General features: G+C 41.2%; 1 protein-coding gene across 4 annotated transcripts in view; it reads left to right on the forward strand.

Moving 5' to 3' along the window:
• HDAC8 (histone deacetylase 8) overlaps positions 1-21,110 on the forward strand; it is a 254,295-nt gene that overhangs the window by 181,617 nt on the left and 51,568 nt on the right. The window contains exon 10 of one of the 4 annotated variants that reach the window (XM_052663087.1): positions 16,768-16,835. The exons of 2 other annotated variants lie outside the window; for them this stretch is intronic. In XM_052663087.1, the coding sequence (XP_052519047.1) occupies positions 16,768-16,827 (60 nt within the window). In that variant the 3' untranslated portion in view covers positions 16,828-16,835. Of the gene's footprint in view, positions 1-7,305; positions 7,387-16,767; positions 16,836-21,110 lie in introns of those variants that run through there. One more of the 4 variants, XM_052663088.1, reaches the window with a different exon arrangement.

The raw sequence follows: 21,110 nt of genomic DNA on the forward strand, positions 1-21,110 counted from the left end.
AAAGCATGTTGGGCAGTTCTTTTTATCATCAATTGAAAAGGCAAGTATAAGTTATACAAATGTTGAGTTTGGATTTTTTTTCTCATGATTATGTCACCACCATTTTTAAATACAGGACATGATATTTTAAGGTGATGACAATTGCCTTATGATAAGAAAACACCTGATAGGTTAGAAAGTTCTTGTTAAGCTGTGATGCTTATCTAGTATCTTGCACGTAGCAGGCCCTCAGTAAATGCTTGCTGAATGATGAGTCCTGTATCTCTTTCCATTTATAAATTACTACTTGATCAGGGATCAGCTTACAGAGCAAACTTCCTGCCTGTGACTTAGAAATGAATGTTCATAGTTATGTTCTCTATCACCCCAGCTTCCTCTGCTCTTGAGATGTCTCTGCCACTGAACCCTAATTGTGTTGATGAGTGGCAAGGAAAACTGTCCTTGCTTTGAATCCTCAGATTTCTACTTGGAGGGCCTCTATATAATTGAAATCCCCTCAAAATGCCATTTGAATGGGAGAGTGCTCGTGTTGATAACAACAGGGGACTGCTATCCTACAAAGGGTAGTGATATTAGCTAATATGGATAGATTCTCCTCACATTTTAAGTTTTATAGTAGAACCTAAATGTGATTGATCAAACACTATATATGGCAATAATAAAGATATGACTTATCTGTACTGAGAAGCCTTGAAAGCATAACATGGTACTGTCTATTCTTTTTTGGTTAAGAAAGAGAAGATAAATTATTATTATTTTTATAAATTATGCAATAACCTTTAGGGTAGTAATAAATTTTTGCCTTGAAAACCACCAGGGAATAGATGACAGAGAATGTAGTGAGACATAAACCATTTGCAAATTATATATGCGAGTACACTTGTAATCCTTTTATTGGGTGTCTGGATCCAGTCTTCAGGAAAATTCCCACTAGGAAATCTTGTCTCATTGTGAATCTAAAATGTATCAGAAAAATACTTCTTCAGTTCCAAGCCTTAGCAGCCATGTGACTGGCCCTTTCAGACTTAATCTCTATAGCTAAACCTTTCTAGAAGTCCACAATACCAGGCCATAGAATGTATTCTCTTTCAGCCCCTCCACTGCACTGAGTAAATGCTTTCCACAAATAGTTATTGAGTGCTTCCTACAGCCAGGCTGAGTTCTGGGTTCTAAGAATACAGAAGTAAATAAGATAGCTGCATCCTTGCCCCCATGGCACCCTAAGCCTAGACAAATGGCTTGTATTCTCTTTTGAGTCGTAGTCCTTTAGAAAATCTGATTCCAACTGGACTGACTACATTACTTAAATATTAGGCTGCCAGCTTCCTGTTTCCCCAGAGGAAAGCAAGAACTTTTGTCACTAGTGAACGGAGTCTTGTGAAATCCAGTGTAGAAGGTTATTTTTTCTAGATGTTAACCTTTATCCTCTTTTGGAGCCTGTAGCATGGTAGAAAGAATGTGGGCTTTTAAGCCAGTTTGAGATTCTGATCCTCTAACTAGCAGTGGGACCTTGGGTAACTTACCCAGTCTCTCAGAAGCTCAGTTTCCTCATATGTACATGCAGTTTGGTTGTGAAGACTGAATGAGTCCGTGGGTATGAAGCACCTCACGCAAGATCAATGTTCCAATCTGCGTTAGTGAGAAAACTAGATTTTGAACTCAAGTCTTCCTGACTCAAAAATCTAGTCTCTCCACTTTCTTACAAAGGATCTGAAAATACTGGCTTATATATAAGTTTCACCAAAACTCCATAAGGGAGAGAAGAAACACCACAGCTAAAGAAACAAATGGATAGAAAGGAAGAAATATGCTAATTTGTTTAAAGACACTTAGGATACTTGTGACAAAGTTGACACCAACCCCAGGATCTCTCTAACTATGAACACTCTGCATGTCTCCCTGTTCAGTTGTATTCTTGTATAAGCATATTTGGACTACTACCATGTTGCTCAACTTGGTTGTAGCTGCTTCTGGTGATTTAAAAAACATGATCTATGACTTGTAGGAATTTATAGCTCAGAGGGAAGGCAGAAGGAGCAATACCTGACAAAAACATTAGAGAAAAACTGCATAAGGTGGTATATAAATAAGAACCAGTACTATAGCCAAAATTAAGTGTATCAGTCAGCTTGGGCTGCCATAACAAAATATCATAGACTGGGTAGCTTAAACAACAGAAATTTGTCTTCTCACAGTCTGGAGGCTAGAAGTCCAAGATCAAGGTGCCAGCATGATCAATTTATGATGAGGGTTCCCTTCCTGTTTCATAGATGGCTTCCTTCTCTCTGTGTCCTCACATGCGAGGGAGAGAGAGCAAGCTCTCCGGTGTCTCTTATAAGGGCACTAATCCCATCATGAAGCCTCCATCTTCATGACCTCACATAAACCCAATTGTCTGCCAAAGACCCCATCTCCAAGTACAGTCACACAAGGGGTTTAGAACTTTAACATGTGAATTTGCAAGGAACACAGTTCAGTCTAGCCACTAAGTAAGGGTTGTAACCATGAGGGCATGACTTCTCTTTGTTTAATTAAAATTTTTACTAACACTACTAGCATTTTAAAGTGTTAATACACAGTGTAGGCATTAAGGTTTAAAAAAAAAAGAAAAACAAGATGTATTCTAGTCACTATAGTGTCACTGCTATGGTTTATACCTCTATTAACTCCTGCCTGGACCATTGCAATAGTCTCATTCACTCACTCATTCATTCAGCAAGTAGCATGCTCACTCAGTGCTACACACTTGGGGATTCAGTGCCTTAGAAACTTAGCATGAATTCTGCCCATAGGTGCTTACATTTCAGCCAGAGGGACAACATTTAAAATGCATTTACCAAATTAATTATTTAAATCCAACTGAGAAAAGTACTACCAAGTAGAAATACAGGAAGTTGAGAGCATATGACATGAAAAAGTGCTCTAATCTGGGGAAGCATCAGATTAACTGCAATAAGATTAAAGCTGAGCTCTGAAGACCAAGTGGAGGCAACTAGGCAAGATCCTGGAAGAAACGCTTTCTTGGCAGAAAAAGCACCCTGTGTGCAGGCTGTTGGAGAGAACAGAGCAGTGCTTCTTTGAATAAATGAATGAGAGACAGTAAGGCCAGAGCTGGGAAGTCCAAGGATAGAAGGTGAGGTTGGAGAGTAGTCATGGGGCTGGTTATTATAGGACTTTGTAGGCAATAGCAAAGACTTAAGACTTCTGAGCACCAAGTATTGGGCAGCTATTGAAGTGCTTTAAGCAAGGGGAAACCAAGATGTGCACATGTGTATATTAGTCTGCTCTGCTGCTACAGCAAAATTCCTCAGTCTGGGTACCTTAAACAATGGAAACTTATTTTCTCACAGTTCTCGAGGCTAGTTGTCTCAGATCAAAGTCCAGCAGGGTCAGTTCCAGAAAGAGCTTTCTTCTTCACTTGCAGATAGCCACTTTCTTGTTGTGTCCTTATATGGCCTTTCCTCGGTATATACACAAAGAGGGGAAAGGAAAAGGGAGAAGAAAGAGAGGAAAAGAGAGGGGGACTGCAAGAGGAAGAGAAAGGGAATGAATGAGCTCTGATGTCACTTCTTAGGAGGGCACTAATCCTATGGGATCAGGGCCCTGCCCCTATGACCTTAATTACTTCCATTTTTCTACATATAGTCACGTTGAGAGTTAGGGAAACAACATATGTTGAATTTAGTCCATAGCAGTGGTGTGTGTGTGTGTGTGTGTTTAATCACTCTGACATTTGTGTAGACAATAGATTAGAGAGGCATACCAGTTGAACTAGAGAAACCAGTCAAGAGGCTGTTGTGGTAGTTTAGATTCCAAATGCATTTTGGAAGTAGAACCAACAAAGATTGTTGCTGGATTACATGTAGGGATGAAAGAGAGAGAAGTGTCATGGAGGACCTCAGGATTCTTTCTTGGACAACTTAGTGAATAGTTGATAAAAGGAACACTGAAGGAGGAGGTGTGGCATGGGGATTGGGGCATCAGCACAGCTCAGCTGGTCTCCCTCCCTTCAGTTTTTCCATCTAGAATCCATCTATCATATCCATTATTTTTGAGCAATGCAACTTTAATCATGTTATCCCCCTGCTTCAAATATATGTGTGTGTGCACACACGTGTGCATCCACACACACACCCTCCCAGAGCTTGCTGCTGCTGCTGCTGCTAAGTCGCTTCAGCCGTGTCCAACTCTGTGCGACCCCATGGACTGCAGCCTACCAGGCTCCCCTGTCCATGGGATTTTCCAGGCAAGAACACTGGAGTGGGTTGCCATTTCCTTCTCCAGTGCGTGAAAGTGAAAAGTGAAAGTGAAGTCGCTCAGTCGTGTCCGACTCCTAGCAATCCCATGGACTGTAGCCTACCAGGCTCCCCTGTCCCTGGGATTCTCCAGGCAAGAACACTGGAGTGGGTTGCCATTTCCTTCTCCACTCCCAGAGCTTACAGATCCAAAATTCTTAGCAGAGCACATAGAATCCTTCTAGATTGGACCCTAGTCTTTATTTCCCACTGCCCTGAACCATGGTTCCAGCCAAGTGTTTGACTAAGATATTCCTGTACCATGAATATCCCTCCTCCTACATGACTGCCTGATGAAATCCTCCTCTTCCTTCAAGCTCCAACTCCCATGTCTTTTGTAAAGTCTTCCCTGGCCAGCCCTCCCCTCCATAGTCAATCAGTTCTTTCTCTGGGATCCTACAGCACCTGATTCATACAACAGTCTGTGACTTACGATGGTTCAACTTACAATTTTTGACTTTATGATGGTGTGAATGTGATAAACAATAGAAACATACTTCAAATTTTGAATTTTTATCTTTTCTCAGGCTAGCAGCATGTGGTACAATAGTCTCTGGTGATGCTGGGCAATGGCAGCAAGCCATAGCTCCTAGTCAGCCACGTGATCACAAGAGTAAATAACTGATGCACTTATAAACCATTCTATACCCATACACCATTCTGTTTTTCAGTACAGTATTCAATAAATTACATGAGATATTTGACACTTTGTTACAAAATATGCTTTATTTTGCCCAATGTAGGCTAATGTAAGTGTTCTGAGCATGGTTAAGATAGGTGAAGCTAAGCTATAATGTTCAGTAGGTTAGGTGTATTAAATGCATTTTTGACTTAAAGTGTTTTCAATTTGCAATGGATTTATCAGGATGTAACTGCATCATAAGTTGAGGAAGATCTGTAGTTGTCTGAGACCTTATCATATTGCATTGTTGTTCAGTCACTAAGCCATGTCCAACTCTTTGCAACCCCATGAACTGTAGCACACCAGGCTTCCCTGTCCTTCACTATCTCTAGGAGTTTGCTCAAACTATCATATTGCATTAGAATTCATTTACTCACCTGTTTTCCCCCAAGTAAATTAGGTACAAGAGCAGAAACTGTGTCTGGTGCTTCTCTCCATCCCAAATTCCTATAACAGTGCCTGGAAAGAAGTAGGTACTCAGAGATAACGACGATAATAACAACAGCAAACACTCATAGAGTGATTAGTATGTGCCTGGAGCTGTTCTAAGTGCTTTAGATGCATTCACGCATTTGTATCCTCAACAATTTTTTGTATTAGTCCCATTTCATAGATGGCTTGCCCAAGTTGGCAGAACGAACTAAGCGGCAGATCCAGGACTCAGACCCAGGCAGGCTGGCTCTGGAGTCTAAGCTCTTCCCCACTGCACTGCACTGCATCCCAGTGTTTTGGGTTGTTCACTGCTGGTCTCCAGACTTTCTTTCCAGCAGGTCAGTCTTTATCTCTTCCCATTCTACTGCTTCCCAATTGGTTATTCACTTGGAGCCTGGGAGCTGCTTCAATGATAACACCAGGGAGCACAGGAATTTCTCTACTAAAACCAGAGGCTACAGCAGGAATAGAGCTACAGAAACTTTCCCTGCCCCATCCACCCTTCCCCTTTTTCCTATTACCCCACTCTTCAAGCACCAGATTCTTGCTTTCTTCTGCCTTAGGAATAAGCCAAAGGGTTTTCTTCTTTCTTCCCTGTCGCATTTTTCTAACCTACTTAGCTGCTGGCTCCTCCCTGCCCAACTTTTTGTAGTCTAGGAACTAGGCTTAGCTAACTCCTGCAAACTCCAGTTCACACATAGGCTCAAATTGAATGTGTGCCCTGTAATGCCCTCAGCTGGCCTATTTCATTTTGTTCTGCCCAATATTTTGTTTCATTTAGTTTGGGTTTTGAGGCCAAGTAGAATTTTCAGTTTTGATTCCCTCAAGAGAAAGAGGTCCCTGTCTTTCTATTATGAGCTGGTGCTAGAGTGGAGCCTTCACCAACACCCCCAGATGAGATATAAACAGAAGGTGGCAGGTAGAGTAACAACAGCACAGTTGTGTTTATTCCCCCACTTTGCATTCTTTCAACATTTAGGAACTGGATTCTGTGTACTTTTTTTTTTTCCAGATTTTGAGAATTCTTAGAAGGGTAAAGCTATAGTAGGGTAAAAGTATGGCTCCTGAAGCCAGATACTCCCACCATTTACTAACTGTGTAACCTAAGGAAGTTAATTAACCTCTCTGTGCCTCAATTTCCTCATCTGTAAAATGAAGCTAATATAGTACTTACTTAATAGAGTGTTTGTAAGGATCATCAAAAAAGCAAGAAAGTTCCAAAAAAACATCTATTTCTGCTTTATTGACTATGCCAAAGCCTTTGACTGTGTGGATCACAAGAAACTGTGGAAAATTCTGAAAGAGATGGGAATACCAGATCACCTGACCTGCCTCTTGAGAAACCTATATGAAGGTCAGGAAGCAACAGTTAGAACTGGACATGGAACAACAGACTGGTTCCAAATAGGAAAAGGAGTACGTCAAGGATGTATATTGTCACCCTGCTTATTTAACTTATATGCAGAGTACATCATGAGAAATGCTGGGCTGGAGGAAGCACAAGCTGGAATCAAGATTGCCGAAAGAAATATCAATAACCTCAGATATGCAGATGACACCACCCTTATGGCAGAAAGTGAAGAGGAACTAAAAAGCCTCTTGATGAAAATGAAAGAGGAGAGTGAAAAGTTGGCTTAAAGCTCAACATTCAGAAAACTAAGATCATGGCATCTGGTCCCATCACTTCATGGCAATTAGATGGGGAAACAGTGGAAACAGTGTCAGACTTTATTGTTTTGGGCTCCAAAATCACTGCAGATGGTGACTGCAGCCATGAAATTAAAAGACGCTTACTCCTCGGAAAGAAAGTTATGACCAACCTAGACATCATATTAAAAAGCAGAGACATTACTTTGCCAACAAATGTCCATCTAATCAAGGCTATGGTTTTTCCAGGAGTCATGTATGGATGTGAGAGTTGGACTATAAAGAAAGCTGTGTGCCGAAGAATTGATGCTTTTGAACTGTGGTGTTGGAGAAGATTCTTGAGAGTCCGTTGGACTGCAAGGAGACCCAACCAGTCCATCCTAAAGGAGATCGGTCCTGGGTGTTCATTGGAGGGACTGATGTTGAAGCTGAAACTCCAATACTTTGGCCACCTGATGTGAAGAGCTGACTCATTTGAAAAGACCCTGATGCTGGGAAAGATTGAGGGCCAGAGGAGAAGGGGACGACAGAGGATGAGATGGTTGGATGGCATCACCAACTCAAGGGACATAAGTTTGGGTGAACTCCAGGAGTTAGTGATGGACAGGGAGGCCTGGCGTGCTGTGGTTCATGGGGTCGCAAGAGTCGGACACGACTGAGCGACTGAACTGAACTGAAGGATATAATGAACTAACCCATGTGAAACACTTAGAACTATACCTAGTATATTGTAAAGGTTCAGTAAACATTAGCTAATATTATTTTTTAATATATATGATAACAGAAGAATATAGCAAATTCACATATTCCCACCATTCAGAATTGAAACTGGTTGAGATTTTATCTTAGTTTTTTGCCTTTTCTTAAAAATAATTACAGATAAGTTGAATATTCTGTGACCCTCATCCCCAGTCCTATTCTACTCCTGACTCCCCAAAGGCATCCATCATCATGAATTTGATGTGTATCTTTCCAGTCCATTTTCACAGTAATCAGAAATAAGATATGGTTGATACCATACCTCCTGATGGAGGATGGGGTGGGGGTGAGTGGTATGTTTGGGATTTTGTACACACAGGGCACCATAACATGCATATCACTTTGCAACCTGCCTTTTTCATTCAATGTTGTTTTGAGATCTATTCACATAGATCTAGTTGAGTCTATTTAACTGCTCTATAGTATCTCATTGTATGATTATTCTGTTTTATTTATTCATTCACATCTGAATAGACATTTGGATCAGTCCTGATTTTTTGCCACTGAATGCAGTCAATTGCAGTAAACATTCTTATACTTGTCTCCTTGGGCACATGAGCAAGTTTCTGTAGAGCACAGAGCTGTAAATGGAATTGCTGGGTCATAGGATCTGTCAGTTTTCAGTTTTTCTAAACACTGCAGACTGGCAGAGGCAATAGCGTGCAGTAAGAGCAAGACCTGGGGTCCGAGTAGGCTCTGTTACTTCCTAAACTGTGTGACTGTGAATAATTCTTTGTGTCTCAGTTTCCCTATCTGTAAAACAAGGAGAATTGTACATACCTCATAGAGTTGTCGTGTGTGTTAAATTAAAGGTGCTTTAGTGACTAAAACAAGGTCATCTAGTATTCTTTTTTACTATTTTTATCACATATTTTCTCAAATGTGAGAGTAGATCTTTTGTAAATTATAGATACGTGAATAGAAAAAAAATACTGGAAGGACATTCATTAAAATGATAACTGATGTTAGAAATATGTGATCTTTTTTTCTTTTTGCGTTTTTGTATCTTCCAAGTTTTCTACAAATGAAAAGTGTACCTTTGAGATTAGAAAACAAAATCACAGTAAATGCAATTTTTAATGAAAATAAAGGAATTGATGTTTTTAAAAAATAGAATTTCTCTTCTGGTGAACAGGGGCACTACAAGAATAGTGAAAGAGGCCTCAAGGAGTAGCTTTGTAAATGTTTAGAAACAATCTAAATGCTAATCAGTAGAGGCTTGGTCATTGTGAAATGATCTCCAAGCTAATATGGTTAAATAAAAAAAGACAAGTTCAGGCTAATGTATAAAGTGTGCTACCGTGTGTGTGTGCACGTGTGTGTGTGTTAGTTGTTTAGTCATGTCCGACTCTTTGCAACCCCATAGACTACCACCATACTGTGTTAAAATTATATTTTTATGCTCACATATGCAGTCTATCTTTTGAAAGCATCACAAGAACACTGGTAAGGTAACTGGGTGTCTAAGACGTGGCAGAGACTTGTTCTTTTAGTAACTACCTTTTCCTACCTTTGGAACTTTATACCGTATGCATCTATCACATACTTAGATTTTTTTTAATAAAAAATTTAAGTAGCTTATGCTTGAATTTAATGGGATTTTCACAATTATTGTCAATATCTCCTCAGCTGCCTTTAATCTAGCTTCCAAAGTTAAGGGGAAGAGGCTAGATCAGAGCCCTGACTTGCCCTGGCATCTAGTTTTAGAGCCTGTACTCATACCAGCTATGCTGCTGCCCTACTCCCAGTACAAACATTGTCCCGTTATCCAGGCACCAAAAAGTGGACGGTGGTTCTTGGAGAGCATAACAGACTGAATAGAGGAGTGGGTACATGTGTGTATGTGCGACTGTAAACAATTATGCAAAAAATGTAAGGTGGAGAATGGTAGGAGAGGTAGCTAGAGGCCAGACTCTGAAGCTAGTGTTTTATGAATCATGCTAAGACGCTTAGACCTTCCTCTCATGGATGTGGTGACACTAAAGAGTTTACAGTAAAGGAGTAGTAACAAGATCCAATATTTTAGAGTTTACACGGGTTGCTGTACAAAGGATTACTTTGAGAGATAGGAAGAGAAGCTGAAATGCTAAAAGATGATGAAGGCCTGAATCAAAAGTATAATCTAGGGGAGAATGGATATAGTACATATACGGCTGAGTCCCTTTGCTGTCCATCTGAAACTATCACAACATTGTTAATTGGCTATACTCTAATACAAACTAAAAAATTTTGATAAGGGCCTGTTATTTATCCCTACATGTATATCCCACAGCACATATTAAAGTATCTTGAACATAATGGATAACATTCAATAAAAATGTGGATTTTTTTTTAAGTGTGAGGTAGGATTTGAACTCTGGCCTGCCTGACTCCAAAGATCAACTATTATTTCTCCATAGGACACACTGCTTGAAGAAATGAACAACTGAGTTTTGTTCATTTTCGGCTTCCCCCACACTAACACCAGAAGTATTACCAAAAGATATGTCTTCACTTACCTTGAAACAAAAAGAAAAAGGCCCCCTCTTCAGAAATTCTATAGATTCACAAAAACAATTCCTTTTAGAGGAGGAAACCTTGAAATACATGCTGTCACCTTTCTGGTTTGGCTATTTTCATTAATTACTCTGCTTACAACCGCTTGGGAAAATAGGAAGTTTGCATCTCTCCTTGTTCTTTAGATATTCTTTTCTTTACTATTAGTATAAATTGCCCAGATATTGATACTTTTAGAGAAGGATATCATCCATGAATTTCCAATTTCAAAAAAAGTGGAATAATTTTGCAATTAACATATTTTAATATGTTAACATTGTAATTTACATATTTTAATCTTTGATGATTCAATAGACAATTCATGAATCCAGAGTGTCTCAGGGTCAGTGCTGAAAACATCATTATCAGTAATTCCCTTGTGGTCTAGCAGTTAGGACTCTCACTGCTAAGGACCCAGTTTCAATCCCTGGTCAGGGAACTAAAACCCCACAAGCCTCGAAGCACAGCCAGAAACAATAACAACAAAAGCGTCATTATCATGAGCTCCTAATAGAAGGGGCAGGGTTTACTCATGCTGTATCTATCCTCAGTGCCTAGTACATAGCAGAACTTCACTGAATGAATGGATGGGTGGGTGGAGGATAGATGGTAGAGAACTGTAGCAGTAGGGTGGATAGATTCTTCTGAGACTAGCTTTCCTAGTGCCATCTTGCATGCTTTGTTTTTGCTTCTTTCTCCTATAAGTAGAATACGGAATAGCAAGGCTAAGAAAATTGGTCTATAGGAGCTTGGGGGATGGAAAAGGGAAGAAATCATTTAATGACCCTTAATTTTTTTTTTAATGACTTTATCAAGATACAATTCTCATGCCACACAATTCTGGTATTTAGTATATTCACAAAATTGTACAATCATTGCCACTGTCTAATTCCAGAACATTTTTGTCCCCTCTAAAAGAAACCCCATACCGACTAGCAGTCAATCTCCATTGCTCTTCTCACAACCCTAGTGACAGTCTATTTTCTGTCTGTATAGATTTGCCTATTCTGGACAATTCATATGAGTGAAATTCTATAATATGTGGTCTTTTATCACTGGCTTCTTTCACTTAGCATAATGTTTTCAAGGGTCATCACATTGCAGCATGTATCAGATCAGTACTTCCTTTCTTTTTATTACCATATAGGAGCTTTCTGAGCCAGTAATTTGTGGTTTAGGTTATCATAGCATTTGGTACATTTTGAACAAGTGAAGGAATTCATCTGAAACTGAAGAGAAGCCAGCATGAATACAAGCCGGAATGAATGAGATTATGGCCATCCTCATCCTTGGCAGTGGCACAATTATGCTGAGCCAAAGATCTGTCCTAATAGCATGGTAGGCCCAAGTTATGTGTTGTGACCTCCTATTGGCACTGGTCTAGTCTGGGAAGGGCTCATGGGTGCTGGTGTAATGAGATGAGGCAAGTGCCTCATAGCTTATGTTTCTGGCTTGGGCAGAGCTTGGGTGCAATTCCTCATCTTCAAACATCTGAAAAAATATGTCGGGGATCTCCTGGTTCCATTTGTTCTGTTTGCCAGTGGGCAGAGTATACTGCACTGTGCAGACAGGTTAGACAGTTTATTGTAGGCTGATGAAAGCAGATTAAAAAACCATCAGCTTGGTGGGAAACTAGCTTAGAATCCAATCCAAATGTCAGATGAAATATTTACACAGCCAGAAGATAAACCAAAGGAAACAGTGTGCCCTTTGTGTGTGCCTCTGAGTGTGCAGGCACACAGAGCTGCTGACCATTTGTCAACTTCCAAGATTTATTCTGCTGCTCCTGGCAAGGGACAGCCTAATGATTTAATAGCTTGTCAACACCTACACAGAGAAACAAGGACTGGCACTTCCTTATTTCTTATTTTCTTTGCTCTAAATAGGAATTCCTATTCTAAGTCACTGGAACCTGGAAATCAGACTGTCAGGTTTCTCTTGAGTTGAGTGCACAGTTCCTGAATCTGAGCATGATGAATGTTATAACTTCCCTGTTATACAAACACAGGGTTGCTACCCTTTCAGAAGAACCTACTGAGTTCATGTCCTAAAGCCTGAGTGCTACAGACCGTTGCCATGAACCAATTTCAAATGGAGTGAAACTGTTTTGTTTCTGTCCCATGAACCTCTTGAGTTGAATGCCTGCTTGAGTAATCCAGCGCCTAGTTGCCACATTTACATTTGAGATGGGGAAGTTATTTAGAGGATTTAGTGTGGAAGAAGACTGGACTTCTTGTGCACAGTATTATTCTCTAGGAATCCTTTGGCAATTGTAAGTTCCCTGTAAGCAGGAACCACGTCCTCTTAAGCTCGACAAATCCCACAGTGCCAAGTATAGCATCTGACACACAGTCATGCTACGTGACTGATTTTCAGACAATTCAATCATGATCTAGTGAATAGAATGATGATTGAACCAGACACTTACATTTTCTATTAGAATACAACCTTGAGTACACTGGGTTTTTAATCCCAAAGAAGTATAGTATAGTGGATTGGTATAAAATTTTACTTCTCAAATTTTAATATACTTGTGAATTTCCTGGGGTTTTTAAAATGCAAATTTTGATTCAGTAAATCCAGAGTACCGCCTGAAAGTGTGCCTTTCTTGCGAGCTCCCAGGTGATACAATGCTGCCTGTCCAGAAATCATACTTTGAGTAGAAAGGATCTAGAGCTAACCAATAGAATAGTAATCACTAGCACATGGTAACCACTGGCCCCTGAAATGTGGCGAGTACAAATTGAAATGAGCTGTAAGTGTAAAGTGCACATCGGACTTCAAAGACTTAGTAAGAAATAATGTAAACGATCTCGTTAATAATTTTATATTGATTGTATATAAAAATGATTGTATTTTAATATATAGAGGTAAATGTTTTTAAAATTAGTTTCACCTGCTTCTTTTTACTTTCTTAATGTGACTACTCAAAACAATTTTAATTATGTATACTACATATGTGGCTCACATTCAGTTCAGTTCAGTCACTCAGTCCTGTTCGACTCTTAGCGACCCCATGAACCTCAGCATGCCAGGCCTTCCTGTCCATCACCAACTCCCGGACTCCACCCAAACCCATGTCCATCGTGTCAGTGATGCCATCCAACCATCTCATCCTCTGTCGTCCCCTTCTCCTCCTGCCCCCAATCCCTCCTGGCATCAGGGTCTTTTCAAATGAGTCAGCTCTTCACATCAGGTGGCCAGAGTATTGGAGTTTCAGCTTCAACATAAGTCCTTCCAATAAACACCCAGGACTGATCTAACTTAAGATGGACTGGTTGGGTCTCCTTGCAGTCCAAGGAACTCTCAAGAGTCTTCTCCAACACCACAGTTCAAAAGCATCAATTCTTCTGCACTCAGCTTTCCTTATAGTCCAATTCTCACATCCGTACATGACCACTGGAAAAACCATAGTCTTGACTAGACAGACCTTTGTTGGCAAAGTAATGTCTCTGCTTTTGAATATGCTATCTAGGTGGGTCATAACTTTCCTTCCAAGGAGTAAGCGTCTTTTAATTTCATGGCTGCAGTCACCATCTGCACTGATTTTGGAGCCCCAAAAAATAAAGTCTGACACTGTTTCCACTGTTTCCTCATCTATTTCCCGTGAAGTGATGGGACCAGATGCCATGATCTTAGTTTTCTGAATGTTGAGCTTTAAGCCAACTTTTTCACTCTCCTCTTTCACTTTCATCAAGAGGCTTTTTAGTTCCTCTTCACTTTCTGGCATAAGGGTGGTGTCATCTGCATATCTGAGGTTATTGATATTTCTTTCGGCAATCTTGATTCCAGCTTGTGCTTCCTCCAGCCTAGCATTTCTCATGATGTACTCTGCGTATAAGTTAAATAAGCAGGGTGACAATATATAGCCTTGACGTACTCCTTTTCCTATTTGGAACCAGTCTGTTGTTCCATGTCCAGTTCTTACTGTTGCTTCCTGACCTGCATATAGGTTTCTCAAGAGGCAGGTCAGGTGGTCTGGTATTCCCATCTCTTTCAGAATTTTCCACAGTTTATTGTGATCTACACAGTCAAAGGCTTTGGCATAGTCAATAAAGCAGAAATAGATGTTTTTCTGGAACTTTATTGCTTTTTTGATGATCCAGCAGATGTTGGCAGTTTGATCTCTGGTTCCTCTGCCAACATCTGGAAGTTCACGCTTCACGTATTGCTGAAGCCTGGCTTGGAAAATTTTGAGCATTACTTTACTAGCGTGTGAGATAAGTGCAATTGTGCGGTAGTTTGAGCATTCTTTGGCATTGCCTTTCTCTGGGATTGGAATGAAAACTGACCTTTTCCAGTCCTGTGGCTACTGCTGAATTTTCCAAATTACTGGCATATTGAGTGCAGCACTTTGACAGCATCATCTTTCAGGATTTGAAATAGCTCAACTGGTATTCCATCACCTCCACTAGCTTTGTTCGTAGTGATACTTCCTAAGGTCCACTTCACTTCACATTCCAGGATGTCTAGGTCTAGGTGGCTCACATTATATTTCTATTAGCCAGCACTAGTCTAGAGCACGAATCAGAAAACTTTCAGTAAAGTGCCAGGTGGTAAATATTTTAGACTTTTTAGACAATATGTTTTCTCTGCCCCACTATTCAACTCTACTGTTGTAAGCACAAAACAGCCATCAGTTCAGTCACTTAGTCATCTCCGACTCTTTGTGACCCCAAGGACTGCAGCACACCAGCCTTCCCTGTCCGTCACCAACTCCCAGAGCTTACTCAAACTTATGTCCATTGAGTCGGTGATGCCATCTAACCATCTCATCCTCTGTTGTCCCCTTCTCTTCCCACCTTCAATCTTTCCCAGCTTTAGGGTCTTTTCCAATGAATCAGTTTTTCACATCAGGTGGCCAAAATATTGGAGCTTCAGTTTCAAAATCAGTCCTTTCAATGAATATTCAGCGTTGATTTCCTTTAGGAATGACTGGTTGGATCTCCTTGCCATCCAAGGGACTCTCAAGAGTCTTCTCCAGCACCACAGTTCAGAAGCATCAATTCTTTGGTGCTCAGCTTTCTTTATAGTCCAACTCTCACATCCATACAGGACTACTGGAAAAAACATAGCTTTGACTAGATGGACCTTTGTTGAAAAAGTAATGTCTCTGCTTTTTAATAAGATGTCTAGGTTGGTCATAGCTTTTCTTCCAAGGAACAAGCGTCTTTTCATTTCATGGCTGCAGTCACCATCTGCAGTGACGTTGGAGGCCCCCAAAATAATGTCTGTCACTGTTTCCATTGTTTCCCCATCTATTTGCCATGAAGTGATGGGATCAGATGCCAGGATCATAGTTTTCTGAATGTTGAGCTTTAAGCCAGCTTTTTCACTCTCTTTTACTTTCATCAAGAGGCTCTTTAGTTCTTCACTTTCTGCCATAAGGGTGGTGTCATCTGCATATCTGAGGTTATTGATATTTCTCCTGGCAATCTTGATTCCAGCTTGTCCTTCATCCAGCCCAGCATTTCTCATGATGTACTCTGCATATAAGTTAAATAAACTGTGTGACAATATACAGCCTTGACGTAACTCCTTTCCCGATTTGGAACCAGTCTGTTTTTCCATGTCCAGTTCTAACTGTTGCTTCTTGAGCTGCATACAGATTTCTCAGGAGGCAAGTCAGGTGGTCTGGTATTTCCATCTCTTGAAGAATTTTCCATAGTTTGTTGTGATCCACACAGTCAAAGGCTTTGGTGTAGTCAATAAAGCAGAAGTAGATGTTTTTCTGGAACTCTCTTGCTTTTTCTGTGATCCAACAGATGTTGGCAATTTGATCTCTGGTTCCTCTGCCTTTTCTAAATCCAGCTTGAGCATCTGGAATTTCATGATTCACATGCTATTGAAGCCTGGCTTGGAGGATTTTGAGCATTACTTTCCTAGTGTGTGAGATGAGTGCAGTTCTGCAGTAGTTTGAACATTCAAAGCAGCCATACATAATACATAAATGAATGAACATGGTTGGGTTCCAATAAAACTTTATTACTAAAACAGATAGCGATGGTAGCCTTGGAAATTGACAGCCCACAATCCTGGTGAAAAACCAGCAGCCTAGTAGCCACCAGAGGGAGCCAAACAGTGTTGGAGTGCCTTCAAAGCCTAATTCCCAGAGAATTATTTGACTTGTCTGGTGGTTCCCTGGAAGACCCCACTTGCAAGGCTCTCTTTATTGGACCTGACTCATTCAATATGCAAAATTTCTCCCTGCAGCATTTGTTAAAAACAATTAGAGGCAAATGATTGATTTCACAGCTATCTGAAGCAGTGGATAATAGTTGGGGGAAACAGTGAAAGTGAAGTCGCTCAGTTGTGTCCGATTCTTTGCAACCCCGTGGACTGTAGCCCACCAGGCTCCTCCGTCCATGGGATTCTCCAGGCAAGAATACTGGAGTGGGTTGCCATTTCCTTTTCCAGAAGATCTTCCCGACCCAGAGATCGAACCCAGGTCTCCCTCATTGCAGGCAGACACTTTAACGTCTGAGCCAAACCAAAAGACTCAAAAGGAAAAACTAGAGAATGAGATGTCCATAGAGGCTTTCAAAAGCTTCAACATATTCTGGGGACTCTGGAGGCGTTCATGCATGCACAGAACTGTGTTCATACCCAGAGCTACGTGCATGCTCAGAAGAGACCTGAGAAAGGCCTAAGCTCTCACCTCTGACTGACCGTCAAGCTGTGCCCAAGTGAAGTGTAAAGAAGTTATCAGCTGCCTGTCTGAACACTGAGGATGTGCCCTCAACATGCACATAAAACCTCTTGGCAAAGACTGGGAAACTTACTATTTCCAGGCAAATAAAGATACCTCTGTCCAACCATTGCTGTTGTTCAGTCTCTCAGTTGTGCACGAGTCTTTGTGACCCCATGGACTGCAGTACACCAGGCTTCCCTGCCCTTCACCATTTCCTGGAGCTTACTCAAACTCATGTCCATTGAGTTGGGGACATCATCCAACCATCTCATCCTCTGTTGTCCCCTTCTCCCACCTTCAGTCTTTCCCAGCATTAGCATCTTTTCCAGTGAGTCAGTTCTTCACATCAGGTGGCCAAAGTATTGGAGCTTCAGCTTCAAAATCAGTCCTTTCAATGAATATTCAGGGTTAATTTCCTTTAGGAATGACTGGCTGGATCTCCTTGCCATCCAAGGGACTCTCAAGAGTCTTCTCCAACACCACAGTTCAGAAGCATCAATTCTTCAGTGCTCAGCTTTCTTTATAGTCCAACTCTCCCATCCATATATGACTACAGGAAAAACCATAGCTTTGATTAGATGGACCTTTGTTGAAAAAGTAATGTCTCTGCTTTTTAATATGCTGTCTAGGTTGGTCACAGCTTTTCTTCCGAGGAGCAAGCATCTTTAAATTTCATGGTTGAGTCACCATCTGCAGCATTTTTGGAGCCCAAGAAAATAAAGTCTGTCATTGTTTCCATTATTCCACATCTACTTGCCATGAAGTGATGCAACCAGATGCCCTGGTCTTCGTTTTTTGAATGTTGCATTTTGAGCCAGCTTTTGCACTGTCCTCTTTCACTTTTATCAAGAGGCTCTTTAGTTCCTCTTCACTTTCTTCCATAAGGGTGGTGAAATCTGTATATCTGAGGTTTACTGATATTTCTCCCAGCAATCTTGATTCCAGCTTGTGCTTCATCCAGCCTGGCGTTTCACATGATGTACTCTGCATATAAGTTAAATAAGCAGGGTGACAATATATAGCCTTGACATACTCCTTTCCCAATTTTTAACTGGTCCATTGTTCCATGTCCAGTTCTAACTGTTGCTTCTTGACCTACATACAGATTTCTCAGGAGGCAGATCAGGTGGTCTGGTATTCCTATGTCTTGAAGAATTTTCCACAGTTTGTTGTGATCCACAAAGTCACAGGCTTTAGCATAGTCAATGAAGCAGAAGTAGCTGTTTTTCTGGAACTCTGTTGCTTTTTCAGTGATCCACCTGATGTTGGCAGTTTGATCTCTGGTTCCTCTGCCTTTTCTAAAACCAGCTTGAACATCTGGAAGTTCACGGTTCATGTATTGCTGAAGCCTGGCTTGGAGAATTTTAAGCATTACTTTACTAGCATGTGAGATGAGTGCAATTGTGCAGTAGTTTGAGCATTCTTTGGCATTGCCTTTCTTTGGGGTTGGAATGAAAACTGACCTTTTCTAGTCCTGTGGCCACTGCTGAATCTTCCAAATTTGCTGGCATATTGAGTGCAGCACTTAGACAGCATCATCTTTCAGGATTTGAAATAGCTCCACTGGAATTCCATCACCTCCACTAACTTTGTCCATAGTGATGCTTCCTGAGGCCCACTTGACTTCACATTCCAGGATGTCTGGCTCTAGGTGAGTGATCACACCATCATGATTATCTGGTTCATGAGGATCTTTTTTGTACAGTTCTTCTGTGTATTCTTGCCACCTCTTCTTAATATCTTCTGCTTCTGTTAGGTCCATAACATTTCTGTCCTTTATTGAGCCCATCTTTGCATGAAATGTTCCCTTGGTATCTCTAATTTTCTTGAAGAGATCTCTAGTCTTTCCCATTCTGTTGTTTTCCTCTATTTCTTTGCATTGATCACTGAGGAAGGCTTTCTTATCTCTTCTTGCTATTCTTTGGAACTCTGCATTCAGATGCTTATATCTTTCCTTTTCTCCCTTGCTTTTCGCTTCTCTTCTTTTCACAGGTATTTGTAAGGCCTCCTCAGACAGCCATTTTGCTTTTTTGCATTTCTTTTCCATGCAGATGGTCTTGATTCCTGTCTCCTGTACAGTGTCACATACCTGCATCCATAGTTCATCAGGCACTCTATTTATCAGATCTAGTCCCTTAAATCTATTTCTCACTTCCACTGTATAATCATAAGGGATTTGATTTAGGTCATACCTGAATGGTCTAATGGTTTTCTCCACTTTCTTCAATTTCATTCTGAATTGGCAATAAGGAGTTCATGATCCAAGCCATAGTCAGCTCCTGGTCTTGCTGACTGTATAGAGCTTCTCCATCTTTGGCTGCAAAGAATATAATCAATCTGATTTTGGTGTCGACCATGTGTAGTCTTCTCTTGTGTTGTTGGAAGAGGGTGTTTGCTATGACCAGTGCGTTCTCTTGGTAGAACTCTATTAGCCTTTGCCCTACTTCATCCTGTACTCCAAGGCCAAATTTGCCTGTTACTCCAGGTGTTTCTTGACTTCCTACTTTTGCATTCCAGTCCCCTATGATGAAAAGGACAGCTTTTGGGGGTATTAGTTTTAGAAGGTCTTGTAGGTCTTCACAGAACTGTTCAACTTCAGCTTCTTCAGCATTACTGGTTGGGGCATAGACTTGGATTACCGTGATATTGAATGGTTTGCCTTGGAAACGAACAGAGATCATTCTGTCATTTTTGAGATTGCATCCAAGTACTGCATTTCAGACTCTTCTGTTGACTATGATGGCTACTCCATTTCTTCTAAGGGATTCCTGCCCACAGTAGTAGATATAATGGTCATCTGAGTTAAATTCACCCATTCCAGTCCATCTTAGTTCACTGATTCCTAGAATGTTGATGTTCACTCTTGCCATCTCTTGTTTGACCACTTCCAATTTGCCTTGATTCATGGACCTAACATTCCAGGTTCCAATGCAATGTTGCTCTTTACAGCATCGGACCTTGCTTCTATCACCAGTCACATCCACAACTGGGTATTGTTTTCGCTTTGGCGCCATCCCTTCATTCTTTCTGGAGTTATTTCTCCACTGATCTCCAGTAGCATATTGGGCACCTACCGACCTGGGGAGTTCCTCTTTCGGTATCCTATCATTTTGCCTTTTCATACTGTTCATGGGGTTCTCAAGGCAAGAATACTGAAGTGGTTTGCCATTCCCTTCCAGTGGACCACATTCTGTCAGACCTCTCCACCATGACCCGCCCGTCTTGGGTGGCCCCACAGGGCATGGCTTAGTTTCATTGAGTTAGACAAGGCTGTGATCCGAGTGATTAGATTGGTAGTTGTCTGTGATTGTAGTTTCAGTCTGTCTGCCCTCTGATCCCCTCTCTCAGTACCTACCGTCTTACTTGGGTTTCTCTTAACTTGGACGTGGGGTGTCTCTTCACGGCTGCTCCAGCAAAGCACAGCCGCTGCTCCTTACCTCAGAGGTGGGGTAGCTCCTCTTGGCCGCCGCCCCTGACCTCGGCCCGGGGGTAGCTCCTCTTGGCCGTGCTCATGTGCCATCGCAGCCCATTCAGTTCTGTTCACTCAGTCATGTCCGACTCTTTGCGACCCCATGAATCACAGCATGCCAGACCTCCCTGTCCATCACCAAATCCTGGAGTTTACCCAAACTCATGTCCATCAAGTCGGTGATTCCATCCAGCCATCTCATCCTCTGTCTTCCCCTTCTCCTCCTGCCCCCAATCCCTCCCAGCATCAGGGTCTTTTCCAGTGAGTCAACTCTTGCATGAGGTGGCCAAAGTATTGGAGTTTCAGCTTCAGCATCAGTCCTTCCAATGAACACCCAAGACTAATCTCCTTTAGGATGGACTGGTTGGATCTAGGGGAATGTAAAATGGTGCAACTACTTTGGAAAAAGGTCTGGCAGTTCTTCAAAAAGTTAATAGAGTTAACAAATGACTCAGAAATTCCTTCCACTCCTAGGTATATAACCACATATGCTCATATAAAATCTTATACAGAAAATTTCATAGCAGCATTATTCATAACAACCGAAAAAGTAGAAACAACCCAAATATTCATCAACTGATGACTGGATAAACAAAATCT

Source organism: Budorcas taxicolor, chromosome X (assembly GCF_023091745.1).
Source record: "Budorcas taxicolor isolate Tak-1 chromosome X, Takin1.1, whole genome shotgun sequence".
Classification (NCBI taxonomy): Eukaryota; Metazoa; Chordata; class Mammalia; order Artiodactyla; family Bovidae; genus Budorcas; species Budorcas taxicolor.